A 19180-nucleotide genomic window follows, 5' to 3' on the forward strand; every position below is an offset into this window, starting at 1 on the left:
GCTAGTGGTAGCAAGGAGAGCCCTGGGAGGAGGGCAGTGAGACCTTGATTGATGGGGAGGGACTGCGCAGACCCCGGCTAGGGGAGCCCCTCCCCGGAGGCGCCTGTGGAATGTCCAGAGCTCCGGTCTCTCCTTGGTATGGGGGGGGTGCCTAATCCTGGAGTCGCATTCCAGGATAAGGGGGGGTGGGGTGGGGAGAGGCTGGGCCGGGGGAGGGGCAGGAAAGAGGGCTATAAGGGCCGCGGCCCAGGCGCGAGGAAGCCAGGCGGGCCATGGCGGATGTCCCCGGGGCTCAGCGACCGGTTCCCGGCGGCGGCCCAGAGCCCCGGGACCCCCTGGACTGCTGGGCCTGTGCTGTGCTGGTCACGGCCCAGAATCTCCTGGTGGCCGCCTTCAACCTTCTCCTGCTGGCGCTGGTGCTGGGGACCATCCTGCTGCCCGCTGTCACCATGCTAGGCTTTGGCTTTCTCTGCCACTCCCAGGTAAGCATGAGCCCGCGTTGTCGGGGAAGGGTGGCGGCGGGGTCTGTGGGCCGCAACGTCGCCGGGCCCGGGCTGTTTGGCTTGGGCCTCACGCTGCTTCTCCTACAGTTCCTTCGCTCCCAGGCACCCCCTTGCACCGCGCACCTGCGGGACCCGGGCTTCACAGCCCTGCTGGTCACCGGATTCCTGCTCCTCGTGCCGCTGCTCGTGCTTGCCCTGGCCAGCTACCGCCGCCTCTGCCTGCGCCTCCGCCTGGCCGATTGCCTCGTGCCTTACAGCCGAGCCCTCTACCGGCGCCGGCGCAACCCGCAGCCGCGGCCAGCCCGGTCCTCACCAGGGCCCCAGGTTGCTCCAACCTCAGGAAAGGTCTGGGTCTGAGGACCCTCGAGTCAAGAACAACCCTGAGGACTGCCCTCCCTCCCGGTCGGCCCAAGGACTTGAAGCTTACCCTGCCCTCACTCGTGCCTAAACCATGTCCAGCATCCCCTTAAGCAACTGAACATCTGTGGACCCAATTCTGGTGAAAATCCGCCACACCCTGAAAACCCACTTTCGTCTCACTACCCATATCTGAATCCTGAACATCTGGGCTGGACCCTGCATCCCCGCAGCCCCCTGTGAATAGACCTCACTGGTGCGCTGGTGCTCTCCTTTTCCGGTGCTGCTCCTAGTATTTACGGACTGGGGGGCGGGGGGAGGGGTGGCGAGGTTGGAGGGGAAGGAGTCATCCATCACACATCAATAAAGAATTATGAACTGAACGCAGTCCTGGGATCCTGTGAACAGAGGGACGGCACAAAGACTATCATTCCTGAAACGTGCCCAGGAGCAGGAAACAGCAAACGGGTGGGGGGCGGGGGTAGCTTTAGTTCGCAGGCCCAAGCATCCTTGAGTCTCCTGGCCTTCCCTTATCGCATTAGCCCGCTCTTCCTGGCCAGACCCCAGAGCTCTGTCCCTGACCCCAAAGGCACCTTCTCACCAATGGAGTGAAGGGGGCCCGGCCTCTGTCGCCTGCCCTGCTCCCCTTGGGGACCCAAGTCTTTTCTCTGACCCCAGCTTAAGAGGAACTCGGTGTTGCCAGGCCGGAGAGGGAAACAATGGGCCTTCCGGAGCAGGATGACACCCCGCCTCCTGCCACAATTCTGGAGCAGCTGCGTGGGAGGGAAGACAGAGGGGCCCATCCTAGGGCCTGTGGATCTGAGGTTCAGCCTGTTGCCCATCCTGACCTCGAATGTGAGAGAACCTTTGGCAGTTCTGGACATCCAGGTTGTGGAAGGAGGGCTGAGTGCTCCCGACCTCATATAAGCTTGCTCTAGGAATGGGATGTGCAATCCCTGCCCCAGCATCCCAGCTACACACACACACAGGTTACGGTCAGTTACAGGTTTAATGAGGACTGAAAGGCATGTTCGACAGGGCTCAGAGATAGGGAGGCCCCGCCAGGCTCTCTCTTTGCACCTCAATAGAAACGATGTGGTGTCCAGGTACCATGGCCAGACCCAAGACACGGGGTTCCCCGGCAGAGAAGGAATCTGGAAAGAAGAGAGAGCATTAGGGAGGCAGGACAGGGTCGGCCACGCCCCCTCTGAGCCACAACTTCTAGCCCCAGAAAATAGGGTGTGCAGCCAGGCACTTTAGGGGAAATGCCTCGCGTGAGGCTCCGCCGCATTCCCCGGTGGGTGTGCATTCCCTGAGCACTAACCCGACGGCTTGAGGAACTCCTGCGCCGAGCCCAGGATAACGTTGCAGTCACGGTCGGTGCAGAGGAAGCAACCGACCAGGGTCCGTCCATCTGTCATGCGAATGCGCATAGTCTTGTTGAGCAGCGCCTCCAGCTGCTGCCTAGCGCGCGCAGCCGGCGAGTCCTCCTCGCGCTCCCCGTCAGAGTCCTGTGCAGGGCGGGACATGCGCTCAGACCGCGCCGCCCAGCTGCAGCCTGTCTGCGGAACCACAGTTCCCGACAGCCTACGGGGCGCTCACACGAAGCCCAGAGGCTGCCGGGCCTGCAGTTCCCCTTCCGTTCCCCCATCTTGCTCCCCGACAGCCCCTCAATCCCAGAACCCGAGCTAACCCCGGCGCTGGAGCTGCTTTGACGCCGGCTGCAACAGCCATTTTCCTCTCGTAGCAGCATCGTTGGTCCAGCTCCGGCCATTCGTTCCCGGGCCTCCTCCAAGTCCGTCAACTTCCTAAGAACCTTTGAGTCCGGTGGTCTGAGATATCGCGAGCGCTCCCGACCTATTTTTTTTTCGCGAGATCACCTCTCCAGTTCTTCGTCTCTTCGGCAACTGCAGAGATCTCGCGAGCTTCTCCTACACCAATGCTGCGGCTCAAGGAGGCCAATTACGCCAGACGTATTAAGATATCGCGAGAATTTTTCAACTATCTAGCTTCTTACCGGTCTCACTGGAATTTAGCGACAATTTCATAATTACACTCCTCCCCTTCGTTTTTTTCCTCTGCCTCGCGAGATAGTCTGTCCTAAAGAGTCCCTGTAGCCCAGACCACTGAATAAGTTAAAACGGAGTGTGTTCTCTTTCTTCGGACATCCTGAGGACACAACTACTTGAACGCCGGGATCGGACTACGTTTCCCATGAGTACCCGCAGCCCACGCCCCTCTTTGCTTGTACAGCGTTTAATCTCAGAGGACGGTGGCCGGAAAGGAATAATGGTTTCCATGTCAGCGGATAAACGCACTCGCCTTAGCTACCGGACGAGGGAGGATGCAGTAGTGCGTGCGCGCTGAAAAGCAAGGAAGCAACTAAAGTCAGTGAGCAATAGAGCAAGAGCTATGCCAAGCCGGGGCCTAGTGGCCGGGCCAAACTTTGAGTATTTTCAACGTCGCTATTTCACGCCGGCCGAGGTGGCCCAACATAACCAGCCGGAAGACCTCTGGGTGTCTTACCTGGGAAACGTGTACAACCTAACCCCGTTGGCACAGGAGTACAAGGGTAAGGGCCACACTTTGGGCCAGCGTCGGGGGTGTGCTCGGGGGTGTTTGGTTCTTGGATGGCTAGCACTGACGGCGGCTGCTCCTTCCCAGGAGACTTGCTGTTGAAACCCATCGTGGAAGTGGCGGGCCAGGATATCAGCCACTGGTTTGATCCGAAAACCAGAGACGTGAGTTCTTCTGGAAACGGGCTGAAGGGAGGAGGCGCTGGAGGGTTGAAGAGGAAAAATAGAGGCCAACCAGAGCCCGAGATAGTGACTGCTCCCACCGTCCTCCTCTGCTTTAAAGATCCGCAAGCACATAGATCCGCTGACCGGTTCCCTGAGATACCGCACCCCCCGGGGCCGCTTTCTGCACGTGCCGCCTCAGCTACCCCGTTCGGACTGGGCCAATGATTTCGGGACGCCTTGGTGGCAAGGGTCGCGTTATGAGGTGGGGCGGCTGTCCTCCAAGACCCGGAATATCCGCATCATTAACACGCTCACGTCGCAAGAGCACACACTGGAGGTGAGAACTGGTGCCTGGGGGCAGGATAAAGGGAACTAAGAACCCCAGCAAAACTCCAAACAGCTCTGCAGGCCAGCAGCTCTCCACAGTCAATGGAAGCTGTGTTTTCTTCCCTTTTAGGGGTAACAGAGGAAAGGTTACCTGGGTCCTGGGGGCTGGGAATTTGAGCGCAGGGCGACAGTTTGTACATCTTAGTGATGGTGGTCCCCAGAAGCTCTTTCTTGCTGAGTTTTTGTACAGCAGTTCCAAGTGCACTCTTAATAGTCTACTTTATTGTGGGGATGAGGTCAGGGCAGTGACGTTTGGGCCATCTGTTTATTAGAAGTGGCTGCCACAAAGGCAGATAGGACTCGGGGGCCATTCATTGCATGCTGGAGCTTCAAGTTTATTTCTGGGACCCTGGAGTGCCTTAAGCTGCTGTATCTGCCAAGGGAAACACTCTAACCCCGGCTCTGTCGCCTTTTGGGCTTCTGGCCTTGTGTGTGTGTGTGTGTGTGTGTGTGTGTGTTCCACCCAGAATTCTGGGGTGGGGTGCTTTCGTGTTCTCCAGGTGGGGGCCCTGGAATCGATGTGGGAAATACTACACCGCTATCTCCCCTATAATGCACATGCTGCCAGCTACACGTGGAAATATGATGGCAAGAATCTGAACATGGATTATACTCTGGAGGAGAATGGGATCCAGGATCAGCAGGAAGAATTTGATTATCTCAATATGGACAGTACACTTTACACACCTGCAGTACTGCTGTACTTCAATGATGACCTCACAGAACTATAGGATGGGAGGTGTATGCTCCTGTAGACTCAAGACAGATTTGGAATTTAGCGCTTTCTGTGCCCTGGAGGAAAAGAGGTGGGGATGGGGAGGGGCCATGCCTGGACCTAGACCTTCTTTCCACTCTGGGAGCTGGCATGAGGTTCCCATGCCCTACTGAAGTGTAAAGATCCTGTTCCTCAGGTTCATTAGCATTTACTCTGAGAAAGCTAGGGAGAATGCTAGAAGTGGATTCATTTTTAGGAATGATACAAGAAAATAAAGTATCTTAGATCAGGGAGATGTAGAAGAAATAAAGTATCTTAGCTCAGGCAGAACTTTTCCATAGTAAGAGAAAGAGAAGTTCTACACAGGGATGAGGGATGGAAGAACTTTTCTGGCAATGATGGAAATGGCATGGCTGCAGAAAGATGGAATTTACAAAGACAGGAAGAGGAGATGTCTGCCACTGGCCACACAAAACTGGTTAGTCTTTCTTCTGAATAGTATTTGCAGCTGAAACCGAAGAGGAAGAGGGGAAGTGAATGGTCACCAGGTAATTCAGGCCAAATATTATGCTATATATGCTCATTTAATATAACTACCCATAAGACAGATATCATTCCCACCGTTCTACAGATAAATCTTCTGAAGCTTAGCAAGAAGCTTAATTGCACAGAAGGTACACTAGTTCGCAACCAGAATGTAAATGCAGGTCTTCCCAATTCCAAAGTCCATTTTCTTTTCAATAGGAAGAGAATATGTCAGTGTCCCAGCTTACTGCATAATGGGAACCTATAGGCCTATTGTGTAGTCAGCCATGGTGTGGTTTTTTTGTTTGTTGGAGTTATTACCTCTGGAAGGGAGTTAGCAGAGTTCTCCTGTGGCAGAGAGGACACAGGGAAGGCTAAGTGTCAGCTAAATAACAGCTGTTGAGGCTACTTCATGGTTAAACCCACAGCAAACCTTTCCTGACTCTTCTGAGGCACAGAGGTGGGTATACACTGACTCCAGGAAAACGAGAATGGGAAAGGGCCACTGGATAGGCCACTTTGGATGCGGTACAAAAAGGAAGCATCAGCATGTATATATTCATGATGGGTCTGTGCCTCTGACAGGAAGGTGAGGAAGATGGGGTTGGCCTTGCCAGATGGTGACTCTGCAAGAAGGGGCTTGACAGGGGTGATGCAAAGAGAGAAGCTAAGTCAACTAAGCTAAGTTCTCAAAAGAGAACCATGGAGGGCAGGGGCCAGATTTAGTCCGCTGTGACCTAAGCATGGAAGGGGAAATGAGAATAACAAGTGAATTTCTTGACAGTTTCAGGCAAAAAAGGAAGCAGGGAGATGTTAGTGCATCTTCCTGGAAGATGGCCCCCTAGGAGACAGTGGGTGGGCTACACAGGAGCATGCTGAGGGGCTGATTAAGAACAGCACGGATAGAGGTGGGGACATCTGTGTCCACCTTTGGCTTCAGCAGTGTCTGAATTCACTGTGAGACAGCTTCCATTCAGTCCCATGTAATGACAGAATCCATGAATTATCTGAATCATTTTGATGTTTCATCAGCTCTGCAGCTGTTTCATGTATATCTTGTTTGCTCAGTTCTATTTGAGAACCAAAACTATGCTGTTGCTCTAGCCTTGGCCTTAGGGCCTGTGCCTATGGGATCTGCCCAGACTTGCCCCTCTGCCCAAATTTCCTACTTCAGTACCTTTTGCCAGACACACATCTCTGTCCTCACACACAGTCACTCTCCAAGCAGATTATATCACCTAAATATCTCTGGGATCCATCTGCTTTTCTCAAAGCTGTCATTACTTCTGGTCTGGAATGCTTCCTAACCAGTCCTCCCATATCCACTTCTGTCCTCCCTGGTGGCTCAGTGGTAAAGAATCCACCTGCCAATGCAGGAGATGCAGATCGATTCCTGGATTAGGAAGATCCTCTGAAGAAGAAAATAGCATCCCACTCCAGTATTCTTGCCTGGAGAATCCCATGGACAGAGGAGCCTGACAGGCTGCAGTCCATGCGGTTGCAAAGAGTCGGACACGACTTAGTGACTAAACAACAGCCTCCACACAGAGCAGAGTGAGCTCTGGAAAACAAACCTAAACAAATCTAACTTTCCTCCTGCAGATATCTCAGGGGCTTCCAGTTACTTCTGGAATAAAATCCTAAATCCAAAGACCTTGCATAAATCAGCCTCTACCTGGCATCATCCCATCTTCATTCCCTACCTCCCAGTCACACTGGCTGGCTTTCTGTTTACTAAACGCCTTTCTGCCTCAGAGCCAGCACACAAGCTGTTCTCCCTGCTTGTGACACTCTTCCATTTCCCACCTTGCTAAAAGTGTTTCTTCCTCACAGCAACCTTGTCTGATTTCTCCATGTAGGTCAAGACTTTCTGTTAAATCTTCTCTTAGCACCAGGCCTATTTCAGAGTGCTTATTACAATAGTAATGTTAACATTATGGATGTAATTGGCTGGCTGGCTGCTAGATTGTAAGCTCACAAGAGCAGATAGCATGTCCATCTTGTTCACTACTGTATTCCCAGTGTTGGGCACACAGTTGCTGCGCAATAAATTTTGATGAATGAACTCAAATGTTAAGTGAATTCCTCTGCCTGTAATAACTAGTGGATGGATGCTGTGTCCTGCGGGGCAAGACGCAACCAAGAAATAGGATGTCTGGGTCCTGAACTATAATCTCTATCCACTGGTTTCTTTCCTTGCTCGCCATAGATCCAAGACCAAAAGTTACTCCATAGAAGTTCTTCGCCTCACAGAGATTTTTTGGGGCAATTGACCTGTCTTTTCTCTATATGGCCACCAGGTGGCTGTAGTCACCTATAGAGTGAAGGGAGAGGGGCCTGGATGAGGAAAAACACTTCCAACTTCTGAACAGGTTAGAATTAAAGGTGGCCCATGGAAATGCATAGGTGGAAGGAAAGGATCAGAAAAAAAGAGAAAACAACATGGCCACTATTCTGTTAGCATTAGGTTTGTTCCTGTTTTTAATTTTTTTCATAAGCACATGCCAGAAAAGGAGTGTAGTTTGAGAAATAAAACTCATGGGATAGGCCATGAAGGGGGTCTGATTACAGGAGTGGGTGTGTACAGGCACAGTGAGGCACAGAACTATGAAAGGGATAAAGATCACAAATTTTTCAGATAATAGAGTATGTTCATTTATTCTTAGTGGGTTTTGTTTTGTTTGTATACACCTTTCTACTGGGCACTACCTTGGTTCTCTAGATATCCAAGACTGGATATTTGCATGAAGAGTATGTAAATAATGCCTGTTCCTAAAACCTAGATTCTAAATAGAACATGAATGTAGGCTTCAGGTCCTTCTGTGAGGGTCTCTTGTTTTGGAGGGAGGTGGGGTGGGGGTGGTATATTGAAAGAACAGTTTCCTATCCTAAGTAGATCACTGCAGCTTCAAAGAATTCACCTGGCGAATATTTCCCACAAGCCTCAGTCACTAGATGCACATATCCTTTGCAGGAAGTTTGCTCACTTAATGGGCTACAACATGCACACATGAAAAAGATAAATGAATGGTAAAGGACAAAATTACGGCAAATCACAATTAGCCTGGGCCTGCAGAAATGATTTCTAAATATTGTGTGTATGTGTTTATGTCTGCATGTGCAGAGATGGAGATGTGTATTATTTTGGAGAAAAGTGTTGTAATTTCCATCGGAGTCTCAAAATGGCCCAGCCCCTGACCCTGAAATAGTACACACATAAGCACAATCATAAAGACCCCAAAAGTAAAATATCAAAGGTGACAATACGATGTGGTCCCAGGATTCCTGTCACCTGCCTCAATGCTCTACTTCAACCTGATACAAGACAGTCTTTGAAACAAGATAGTAATAGGCCACGCTGAGTGGCATCACCTTCCTGCATGACAAACATAGGCCACTGTTCCAGTCACCTGCTGTTGCTTAAAACTATGCCCAAACTTAAGTGGCTTCAAACAACCACCATCATTTATTTTGCTGAGTCTGTAACTTGGGCAGGGTTCAGTGGGGACAGCTCATTTTCACTCCATAAGGTGTCAACTGGTAGATGACTGGAAGCTGGATAATTCACTTTGAAAATCGCTTACTTGCAAACAGCTGTAAAGTTGATGCTATCTATGGGCTCTTCTCCATGAGGGCCCCTTCTCAGCTTGGGTGGGCTTCCTCAAGGCATGGTAGCTCGGTTCCAAGAGCAAGTCTCCCAAGAGAACCAGGAGGAAGCTCAAGCAGTTTTTATAACCTCACTTCAAATTCAAGGGGAAGGAACTAGGCCTCACTTCTCAGTGGGAAGAGTCAAAGTCACACTGTAATAAAAACATGTTGGATGTGAGTTATTATTGTGACCATTTTTGGAAAATACAGTTGACCACAGATGCCCTGGAGGCAAAAGGAGGGACATCCAGTCAGTCTTGGGTAGCAGTGGGGTGTTGAGTCTTTCTGAAAACCAAAGTTGGAATCCTGGTTCCAACATCCACTTCAATTCATTAACCCAATACTGAGCATCTGCTGATATATCAGGCACAATACTGGACTCTGTAAATACACTAAATAGTAAGATGTAACTTCTGCCCTCAAGGAGCTTACAGGATAGTGGGAGATTCATAGAAGTTTGTGAACCCCTTAACTGGTCATCTTGCTTCCACTTGTACAAAGCAGCCAAGGGAAGTATTTTGTTTGTTTATTTTTTACTGGCATATAACTGATGCTTTTGAACTGAGGTGTTGGAGAAGACTCTTGGAGAGTCCTTTGGACTGCAAGGAGATCCAACCAGTCCATCCTAAAGGAGATCAGTTCTAAATATTCATTGGAAGGACTGATGTTGAAGCTGAAACTCCAATACTTTGGCCACCTGATGTGAAGAGCTGACTCATTTGAAAAGACCCTGATGCTCGGAAAGATTGAAGGCGGGAGGAGAAGGGGACAACAGAGATGAGATGGTTGGATGGCATCACCGACTCAATGGGCATGAGTTGGAGTAAACTCCGGGAGTTGGTGATGGACAGGGAGGCCTTGCATGCTGCAGTCCATGGGGTCACAAAGAGTCAGACACGACTGAGAGACTGAACTGAACTGAACAAAATGTGTGTCAGTTTCAGGTGTACAGCCAAGTGGATCAGTTACACATATACATGTATCCACTCTACATTCTTTTCCCATATAGGTCATTACAGAATATTGAGTAGAGTTCCCTGTGCTACACAGCAGGTCCTTAGGGGGAAGCTTTTAAAGTTCCCCTGTTTAAAGTCTTCAAAGGCCTTTACTATTGTCTTCAAGGCCCTGCATGATCTGGCTCTTCCAGACTCTTCTTTTTAAAATTTTACATCTATGTTATTGAAGTTGATTTACAACATTGTGTTAATTTCTACTACATAGCAAGTGGTTCAGTTATATACACACGGAGATCCTATGGACTGTAGCCCCCCAGGTTCCTCTGTCCATGGGATTCTCTAGGCAAGAATACTGGAGTGGGTTGCCATACTCTCCTCCAGGAGATCTTCCTGAGGGACTGAACCCACGTCTCTTATGTCTCCTGCATTGGCAAGCAGGTTCTTTACCACTAGTGTCACTTGGGAAGCCCCATATACCTATCTATATATATGTGTGTATGTATATTCTTTTCATTTTTTCCATTACGGCTTATTACAGGGCACTGCACATAGTTCCCTGCACTATACAGTAGGACCCTGTTCTCTGTCCACCCCATATATAATAGTCTGCATCTGCTCATCTGAAACACCCACTCCCTCCCTCCCCTGCCCCACCTCCCCCAGGGTCCTCTTTTATCAGTTTCTGACACTCCAAGCTCCTTTCTGCCAGGGCCTTCTACCATGCTGTTTCTCTGCATGAACACCACCCTCCACTCATCACTTGGCCCTCTCTATGAACACCACCCTCCACTCATCACTTGGCCCTCTGTATGAACACCACCCTCCACTCATCACTTGGCCACCAGCTGCCCTTAAAGTCTTTGCTTAAATGTCACTTTTTCAGAGAAGTCTTCCCTGGTCCCTTCAATTATGTCAACTCTTTGATCACACCCACTCAGGATGCCATGAAACATCATAATTACAATAAAAATACCTAGGGTAATTTGTTCTTTAATGTCCATATTCCTCCCTTTTTAGAGTATAAGCCCCAGGGGAACAGAGACATGATCAATATCCAGCACCCAGCGCCATGCTCAACCCAGAGCAGTTATCCAACATTCATAAAGTGAACACATACAATGTTACAAATACTACAAAAGGGCTAAGTATGAAATGCTTTAGGAGTATCTAATCCCAGTCTGGGGAGATCACGAAAGGCTTTTTGGAGAGGCATCATCTCCAGGTGAGACTGGAAGGACAAGGAGGAAGTAGCCAAGTGAAGAGGTGAGAGGGTGGGAGGAAGAATAGACAGCAGAGAGTACATCGTTTAGAGGTGAGGTTGTGTGGAGAGCTCAGAGGCAGAAGGAAGTGCAGAACGGTAAACCAAGAGGAGACTGACAAGAGACGGGAGGCCTGAAGAGGGTGGGCAAGAGGCATTGAGGCCGGAACAGGTCCTGTGAGACTTTGTAAACCAGGTTTTTTGTTTTTGTTTTTCTTAATTGAGATATGGTTCACATACTATAAAATTCACCCTTTCAAGCATACAAGTTGGAGTTAAGGGTTTTATAAGGATACTGTCATGATCAGAATTGCATTTTTGAAAAGGTGACTTGACTACAATGTCAAGAGAGAATGGATGGGAGGGGAGAAAAAGAACAAAGTGGAGACAGGGAGACGATGCCGTTACGGCAGTCCAGGGAAGAGAGGGAAGGTGGCTGGCGTGAAGTTTGTGGCCGTGGAGGTCAGAGAAGATGAACTCAAGAGAGAATTGCACAACCCAGTATTTTATTGGGAAGGGTCTGAGGCAGGGGGAGGAGTCAAGGATGACACCCAAGTTTCTGGCCTGGGTGACCAAGAGGATCATGAGTCCACTGACAGAGGAGGGAAATGATTGGAAGGAGGGTTTCACGGGCAAGGAAGATCGTGTGTTTTTAGTTAGCTGTCTGAAGTAACTCTGGAGCATGGAAAAAACAGATATCCAGATCTTACCAGGTATGTGGTATGAGATCCTGAATAGAGTTAAATTATCAGCAGTAACTATTACCAAAGTCAAAGATGAAATCACTTCAAGAATAAAGTGTGATCTACATGGAAGGCCTGGGAGGAACAGTATCTAAGGGGGAGGATGAGAAGAAACTCAGAAGGATGAACCGAAGTGGTTAAGAGAGACCCTGGAAAATGGTGCTGGTGAAGCCAAAGACAGTATTTGAGAGGAGAGAACAGTCAACAGTGTGAAACGTCACACAGTCAAGTAAGGAGAACTTGAGCATCCACAGATTTAGCGACAGCAAAACAGTGGTGCCTTAGAGAAGATGGTAGATGGATGAGGCATGAATGAGGTCTTCACAGAATTCCAGCTGCAGAGGAAGGAGCTTTCTGGCTTCTTAACTACACACAGAATATCCTTCATTTAGGTTCCATTTCTTCAATCACAAAACATGAACCGAAGCAGTAGAGATGCACTAAGGACAACAGGCATAAACCAGGTTATGGTCCCTTAAAAAGAAGTTACCTTATACTGTTGTTTATACTGTTGTTGAGAAGATTGAATATGATAAGGTATGGGGAAACGCCTAGCAGTATAAAAGGTCCTTGGGACAGACACTCAAGATTTTTCGTTTTCTTTCCCTTTCCTTATGCGATCCATTCCTTATTTACTAATGAATGCTTTCCTTGGGATTTCCTGAGATTCGACATTATTTAGCATCCAGGTAACTTCTGTCATGATTGGAAAATTAGTAGACTATGTCTGTGACTAACTGGTTTCCAACCTAACAACAGTGTTTGTGCCTTCATTAGGAGAACTGCTGCTGCTAAGTCGCTTCAGTCGTGTCCGACTCTGTGCGACCCCAGAGACGGCAGCCCACCAGGCTTCCCCATCCCTGGGATTCTCCAGGCAAGAACACTGGAGTGGGTTGCCATTTCCTTCTCCAACGCATGAAAGTGAAAGTGAAGTCGCTCAGTCATGTCTGACTTCTAGTGACCCCATGGACTGCAGCCTACCAGGCTCCTCCGTCCATGGGATTTTCCAGGCAAGAGTACTGGAGTGGGGTGCCATTGCCTTCTCCGAGGAGAACTGAGCATAGTAAAATGTGGTTTGTTTCACATGACACCAGAACTGAGCTTATTTAAATAAAGCAGAGGAAAAGTGAGGAAATGGAGCCAACTGTTGGGAACAGGAATACTTAAAGTCAGCCCTTTGCTCCTTCAGTTTAAGGTGCTGTGTATAACCCAGGTCGTGAAACCACACACCTTACAAGCATCTTAAGTGGATCTCTCTGAAGTGAGAAATGGCTAATAGTACACGCGACTGTTTAGAACACTACCTACCTATTACCAAGTGCCTTACAGCCAGTGCCTTATGTAAGTTAGCTCACTGATCTTCGCTGCAGCCCGGTGAAGCAAGCACTTATATCCCTGCTTGACAGATAAGAGAGCTGAGATGCGTGGGATAAGCTGCTTCCCCAGGGTCACTGTTAGTAAGTGGCAGAACTTAATTTCAGATGCTACCTGAACCCAGAGCTCAAATTCTTCCTTACTTGGCTATGTAACACCTATTAGGAGTTATACAGTTTTGGAACATGGAATTTTTTAAAAATTAATTTTATTAATCACATCCAGTTTACTCTGAAATTAAAATTACTCTTCCTATCCAGAGAGCTAGGTGGTGAAAGGGCCTACGAGCAGGCAAAGGAGCAGGAGGACAGCTTGGGGCTCTGCAGGAAAGGTGTCAGGGCGGTTCTGCTCAAACAGCCAGGGCTTAACAACCGATGGAAAGTGAGGCATCCTGGCTGGCCAGTCAGTAAGAAACTATCGAGAAATTGTTAAACAGGCACTGTGAAAGAGGAAAAGATGTTTAGTTTTTGCTATTTTGTATAGAATTGTTATATTCAGTTTCCATCATAGTGATCAATCAAAGCAGGTCTAAAAGAAAATGGAAGGGAATTCCCTGGCAGTCCAGTGGTTGGAACTCTGTGCTTTCACTGCCGAGGAAGGAGGTTTGATCCCTTGATGAGGGACTAAGATCCTGCAAGTGGTGCAGCAAGGACAGAAACTGGGAGAAGACAAAGATAAGAGTTTGGCGATAAATCTTCCTTTTTTTTTTTTCTGCCGGGAGTGCAGAGTCCCAACCACTGGACTGCCAGGAAAGTCCCTTCCTTTTCTTCCAAGGTATCTCCTTTCTCAATGAAGAGCAAAGAAAAGGTTTTAGGTAAAAGGCAGCAATAGAAGGATGAGCAGATGCGGGATCCCAGACTCACACAGATCATAAAAGCTCTTTCAAGAAGCAGGTGTTCAAGTTAAGAACTCAGAAATGTCCTCTTAATTTAGTAACCAGGTTGTTGGTTATCTTATGAAAGAAGTTTTCAAAGAGAGGCTGGGCAGAGGGTTGGAAAATGAGCAGGCAAGTAAGGTAGACCATTTGAGTACAGAGAATTCTTTCAGGAAGTGTGGCTATGAGTGGGCATAGTAGTGAGGTAGGGTGGCAGCTAAAGGGGCCAGAGTGTCTCTTTTAAAGTTAGTTGAGATTTGAATACATTTAAATGTGGTTGGGGGGAACTTCTGTGGTGGTCCAGTGGCCCAGCCTCCGTATGCCCAATGCAGGGGGCTGCGTTTAATCCTTGTTCAGATAACTAGATCCCGCATGCCACAACTGAGACCTGGCACAGCCAAATAAATTAAATATTTTAAAAACCTATATTGTTAAGAGAAAGAAAATAAATATGGTTGGCAAGGAGCAAGTAGAATGGGAGACAAAGGAGAGTTAGGGGATCACTGTTAATCATTATAGCTGGGAAGGTGGCAAGGCTGGGAGCCCAAGTGTAGGTATTAGTTTTGGACAGAACAGGAAGGAGGAAAGGACGAATATGAATACAATTAAATATGTAGTTTTAGTGTCAGTATTTCAAGGGAGTTCTCATCTGATGATCTGTCTCCCAGAAGCATATGAGGACATGGTGGAGCTGATTAGGACAAAATGGAAGAATTCAGGTGTTACAGGGTCTCATAGGTCCAAGAATAGTGAGTAGAAGAGAGAGCTGGAAGGATAGAAAGCTGTAGCCAAAGTAAGAGGCTTGAATTTAATATTTCAGAAGAAGTACTATTTTTTTCAGAAGAGGTAAGAATTTACTAGTTCCTAGAGGTGGGAGAGAAAAGTGGAATGGTGAGAAAGATCTCTAGATAGGATATCAAGGGCAGGATGGAGCCAGGGGTCAGTCTTCAATAAAGGAGGAAAGCAGATGACAGCCAGGGAGAGAAGTGGAGGGGTCTAACAGTCAGACTACTGGAGCCTTAAAGAAATAGGGGCTTTTGCACAGAAGATGGGTGAATCTGGAAACAACCCTGGAGAAAAAGAATTAGATTCCTTCAGATATAAGGTCTGTGTTGCTGTTCAGTCACTAAGTCATGTCCAACTCTCCGTGACCCCAAGGATTGAAGCACACCAGGCTTCCCTGTCCTTCACTATCTCCTAGAGTTCGCTCAAACTCATGTCCATTGAGTCAGTGATGTACAACTTCTGAACCCAGGTTTATTTTTCATATTACTGTGTTTTAAACTAACTTTTTGGGACTACCAAACTTTATGAACGAATGTTTGATACTGTCTCCTATTCTCCTTCCATGTATTTTTAAAATTAATTTTTAAAACAAATTAAAAATTTTTTTTCTGTTAACACATATAGAATATGTGTTGTTTACAGAAAATTTCAGGTAGAAGAACATAAAAATATAAACCAAAAATCACTTATTCCTATCACTCAGTAGAAACGAGTATTAACATATTAACCACTTCCTTCCAATATTTTCCTACATAGTCATGACTATACTACATATATGACTTTATATTGTTTTATGCAATTAACATTAGATCATAAGCATTTGCTCATGTAATCCTGTCATTGTGGCAAAAGGTTAAAAATTAGTAAATCTAAAAGTGAAAAGTAAGTGGATATTCATTGTACTCCAACTTTTCTGTTGAAATTTTTCAAAATTAAGAAGTTCCAGGTGGGAGGAGGGATAAATTAGGAATTTGGGATTAACAGATACACAGTACTATATATAAAACAGATTAACAACAAGGAACTATTGTATATAGCACAGGGACCTATATTCAATATCTTATAATAATAACCTGTAATGGAAAATAATCTGAAAAGAATATATATATATTTATAACTGAATCACTTTGCTGTACACCTGAGTGTAGTAGGCTTTTTGTTTATATATTTTGTGGGATCTTAGTTCCCCATCCAAGGATCAAACTGGTGCTCCCAGCATTGGAAACTTGGAGTCTTAACTACTGGACTGCCAGCAAAGTTCTTATTGTATACCTGAAACACTGTAAATCAACTATACTTAAATTAAAAAGAAAAAAGTTACAGGTCGGAATGGAACTAATCATAGAGAAAAAGCAAGTGAATGATAACACAAAATTCAGGATCCTGGTAGGATAGGGTAGGAAAGGAAGACCACTATGAGGCTTTGAAGATATTTCTAACGTGGACTTCCCTGGTGGTTTGGTGGTTAAAAATCCACCTTCCAATGCAGGAGACCTGGGTTTGGTCAGGGAACTTAGATCCCCACATGCTGTGGGGCAGCTAAGCCTGTGAGCCTCAACTACTGAGCACATTCCCCACAGAAAGATCCCACATGCTGCAACTAAGACCCGACACAGCCAAATAAATAAATACACAAATATTTTAAAAATAAAGACATTACTAATGCTATATTTATTAAACTAATACTGGATACATGTGTTCATTTTAACATTTTCTGTGTTTGATATATGTGATACATACTCTTTTGAACCTGTGAAATAGTTCTCAATAATACATATATTTTTAAAATTAAAAACCTATCATGAACTTACTAGATAAATGAGGTCCACATACTACTTGCTAAATACTTTCCTACTCAACTTAAAACTGCTCTTCCTCCTCTCTACCACATAAATCTTAGTTATCTTTTGGGGCCTACTTCAAGTACAACTACATCTGAAAATCCTTGCCTCCCTAAGAGCTCTTTTCTCTGAACTTTATCTTTACTACGACATATCCTTAACTTTTTTGTATGTTTATGTCTGACCTCAAACGGTTCTCTTCCATCCTCCTAACTAATCCCTTGGTCACTAAAATTTTTCAAGTTGCTTTAAAAGATGCACAATGAAAAAATGTTTCCCTTCCCAGGGGTAATGACTAACTACAGTTTCTTGTGTATTCCTCTAGGAATATTCTATGAAAATTCACATTTTTCCCCCTTTCATCAAATATATGCTCTTCTATAACTTTCTTTTCTACCCTTAATATTTTAGTTAGTTTTAAAACTAGAACCTCACTGTTGTTCTCAAAAGTTTAACTATGTTACACACACTGATTATACTTTGTTTCTATACTTTTCTTTTTAAAGAGATGAGTGGGAAATTATTTCTTCAGAGAAATCACACTACTTTCTGTCCCATTTGGCTTCATTTGTTAATGTAATCATTGAAAGTGAAAGTGTTAATCTCTTAGTCATGAAGGATTCTGCAATCCCATGGACTGTAGCCCTCCAAGCTCCTTTATCCATAGAATTCTCCAGGCAAGAATACTGGAGTGTGTTGCCATTAGGCTACATAAATTTGTTTACACAAGTAATAAATAAATAAATAAATAAATTTTTACATTGTAAAAATTCAAAATTATCAATAAAGCTAAATAGCTTGACTATTATTTCCTAAAAGTAACCACTGAGACCAATTTCGTATGTACATGTCCAGAATTTTTTAAAGGAATTTATATACATGTAAATGTATCTCTTGAAATATATAGTATTGTTTTTAGTTTCTTTGAATATAAATTAAATGATATCATAATGTTTATATTGTTTTACAGCATGTTTTCCATTCAATAATACAGTAAGGAATCTTACTATGTAGATGTAACTCATTTTTCTTGATTGCTGTGTAGTTATTCATTACTGTTGGAGATTTAGAGTGTTTCTAATTGTTTGCTATTACAAACAGTGTTGTAATGAACATCTTTGTACATTTTACCTCATGCACAAATGTAATAATGGTTGTTTCTCTAGAGTAGATGATAAGAGGTGGAACTCTGTATCAGAAAACATGTAAATTTAGTAATGTACTTACAATTAAACTGACCATTGCCAGTTCTGTAGTAGAGCTGTTAAACAGATAGTAAGGTAATAATTGTGACCATTAATTCTACATATTACTTCCTTAAAAAAAACCCTAAAATATCCATTGATTTAGAAGTCATTTAGTAGACAAAAAAAAGAACAGCAGACTAGAAATTTTAAGATACAGATTCAAGTTCTGCTTCTGTCCCTAACAACTAATTTGGTCTTGGGCAATCCTTTCCTGGGCCCATTTCTGTACCTACGAAATTCAAGTGATGTTTCGTAAAACACAGTACTTATACCACTGGTAGCATGCAGGTTGCTTTTATTTTTATGGACTTTTTAATCATTATTTGTATTTTAAAATAAGTTGAGAAAATTATAATAACCCATCAAATCAAGGATTTATGGGATTATTTATTAATATAAAATTTACTTTTTAAAGACCATTTAAGTTAAAGAAAAGTGAATTGACTTAAAGAAAAACAGTATGCATATAACAGTATAGGTAGCATGTAAATACGGCAAGTCGTGACTATGATGTATGAAGGACTGAGATTTCTTTCTTCACAAAATCAAAAAGTTAGATTAAAGCAGTAGAACCCAGACTTTTAGATTACAGTGACCAGTAAAACATTAAAAAAAAAAGTTAGTGATCAACATGGAATTGTTTTTTATTATGCTAAATAATGACATTAAGAGCAACAAAACCCAAACCATTATCCATCCATATATATCCATCACCATTATCTCATAGAAAGATATTAAAAATATTTTGTAATTATAAAACAGTACCTGTATGTTGAAAAATTTTCAAGTTGTACAGAAAGCATAAAAAGTCATTTCCTTTCTCTTCCTCTCTCTCTGTAAAATCTATCATGGACATCCTTCCACACAGATCTACCTCATTTTTAGAAAACACATTTTAAATAAATATACTGTTAAATACATTAGCATGTATAGATATATATACATATATTACAGATGTTACATATAAATATAGCATATTACCTATTTTATATAAATATAATAAGTATATAATTGCAGAACAAAGGACAGGGCTTCCCAGGAAAGGACCAGTGGCAATCTTACTTGGCCATTTGGGAAACACTGGTTTGGATGACCTTCTATCTTTAAAATTCCATGGTTAAGCCTAGAAAATCCTCAGCATTTACATGCCTTTCATTATTACCACTAACTTTTATATTTCAAAAGACAACTAGGAATTGCTTTAACATCTCGTTTGGTAGAAAAA

At 45.0% G+C, this 19180-nt stretch overlaps 4 protein-coding genes across 5 annotated transcripts in view; 2 read left to right on the forward strand and 2 right to left on the reverse strand.

Annotated features, from left to right (window-relative positions):
* Window positions 1-263: 263 nt before the first annotated feature.
* On the forward strand, window positions 264-1243 carry TMEM88 (transmembrane protein 88). The gene is made up of 2 exons (NM_001098378.2): window positions 264-482; window positions 591-1243. The coding sequence occupies exons 1-2, from the start codon at window positions 273-275 to the stop codon at window positions 858-860; spliced, it is 480 nt and encodes a 159-aa protein (NP_001091848.1). The 5' UTR covers window positions 264-272; the 3' UTR covers window positions 861-1243.
* Window positions 1244-1850: 607 nt separating this feature from the next.
* NAA38 (N-alpha-acetyltransferase 38, NatC auxiliary subunit) lies at window positions 1851-2694 on the reverse strand. The gene is made up of 3 exons (XM_024980756.2): window positions 2554-2694; window positions 2185-2371; window positions 1851-2014 (listed from the first exon to the last, which is right to left on the reverse strand). Exons 1-3 carry the CDS (start codon window positions 2632-2634, stop codon window positions 1902-1904), a joined length of 381 nt encoding a protein of 126 aa, XP_024836524.1. The 5' UTR covers window positions 2635-2694; the 3' UTR covers window positions 1851-1901.
* The window catches only part of RNF227 (ring finger protein 227), a 52016-nt gene continuing 34686 nt past the window's right edge, over window positions 1851-19180 (reverse strand). The window contains exon 5 of one of the 2 annotated variants that reach the window (XR_009491692.1): window positions 1851-2014. The gene's annotated coding sequence lies outside the window, so the exon portion shown is untranslated. Of the gene's footprint in view, window positions 2015-16519; window positions 18826-19180 lie in introns of those variants that run through there. The other variant, XR_009491693.1, reaches the window with a different exon arrangement.
* On the forward strand, window positions 3214-7287 carry CYB5D1 (cytochrome b5 domain containing 1). Its single transcript, NM_001192138.2, has 4 exons — window positions 3214-3432; window positions 3525-3601; window positions 3720-3938; window positions 4489-7287. Exons 1-4 carry the CDS (start codon window positions 3273-3275, stop codon window positions 4717-4719), a joined length of 687 nt encoding a protein of 228 aa, NP_001179067.2. The 5' UTR covers window positions 3214-3272; the 3' UTR covers window positions 4720-7287.

The sequence above is a fragment of the Bos taurus genome, chromosome 19 (genome assembly GCF_002263795.3).
Source record: "Bos taurus isolate L1 Dominette 01449 registration number 42190680 breed Hereford chromosome 19, ARS-UCD2.0, whole genome shotgun sequence".
Taxonomy (NCBI): Eukaryota; Metazoa; Chordata; class Mammalia; order Artiodactyla; family Bovidae; genus Bos; species Bos taurus.

Coding starts and splice junctions, on each gene's coding strand:
- CYB5D1 (NM_001192138.2), top strand. CDS start 3,273: ATGCCAAGCCGGGGCCTAGTGGCCGGGCCAAACTTTGAGTATTTTCAA. Junction 3,433..3,524: donor GTTGGCACAGGAGTACAAGG/GTAAGGGCCACA, acceptor GCTCCTTCCCAG/GAGACTTGCTGTTGAAACCC. Junction 3,939..4,488: donor CGCAAGAGCACACACTGGAG/GTGAGAACTGGT, acceptor CGTGTTCTCCAG/GTGGGGGCCCTGGAATCGAT.
- TMEM88 (NM_001098378.2), top strand. CDS start 273: ATGGCGGATGTCCCCGGGGCTCAGCGACCGGTTCCCGGCGGCGGCCCA. Junction 483..590: donor GCTTTCTCTGCCACTCCCAG/GTAAGCATGAGC, acceptor CTTCTCCTACAG/TTCCTTCGCTCCCAGGCACC.
- NAA38 (XM_024980756.2), bottom strand. CDS start 2,634: ATGGCCGGAGCTGGACCAACGATGCTGCTACGAGAGGAAAATGGCTGT. Junction 2,372..2,553: donor AAAGCAGCTCCAGCGCCGGG/GTTAGCTCGGGT, acceptor CGCCCTGCACAG/GACTCTGACGGGGAGCGCGA. Junction 2,015..2,184: donor GGAGTTCCTCAAGCCGTCGG/GTTAGTGCTCAG, acceptor TCTTCTTTCCAG/ATTCCTTCTCTGCCGGGGAA.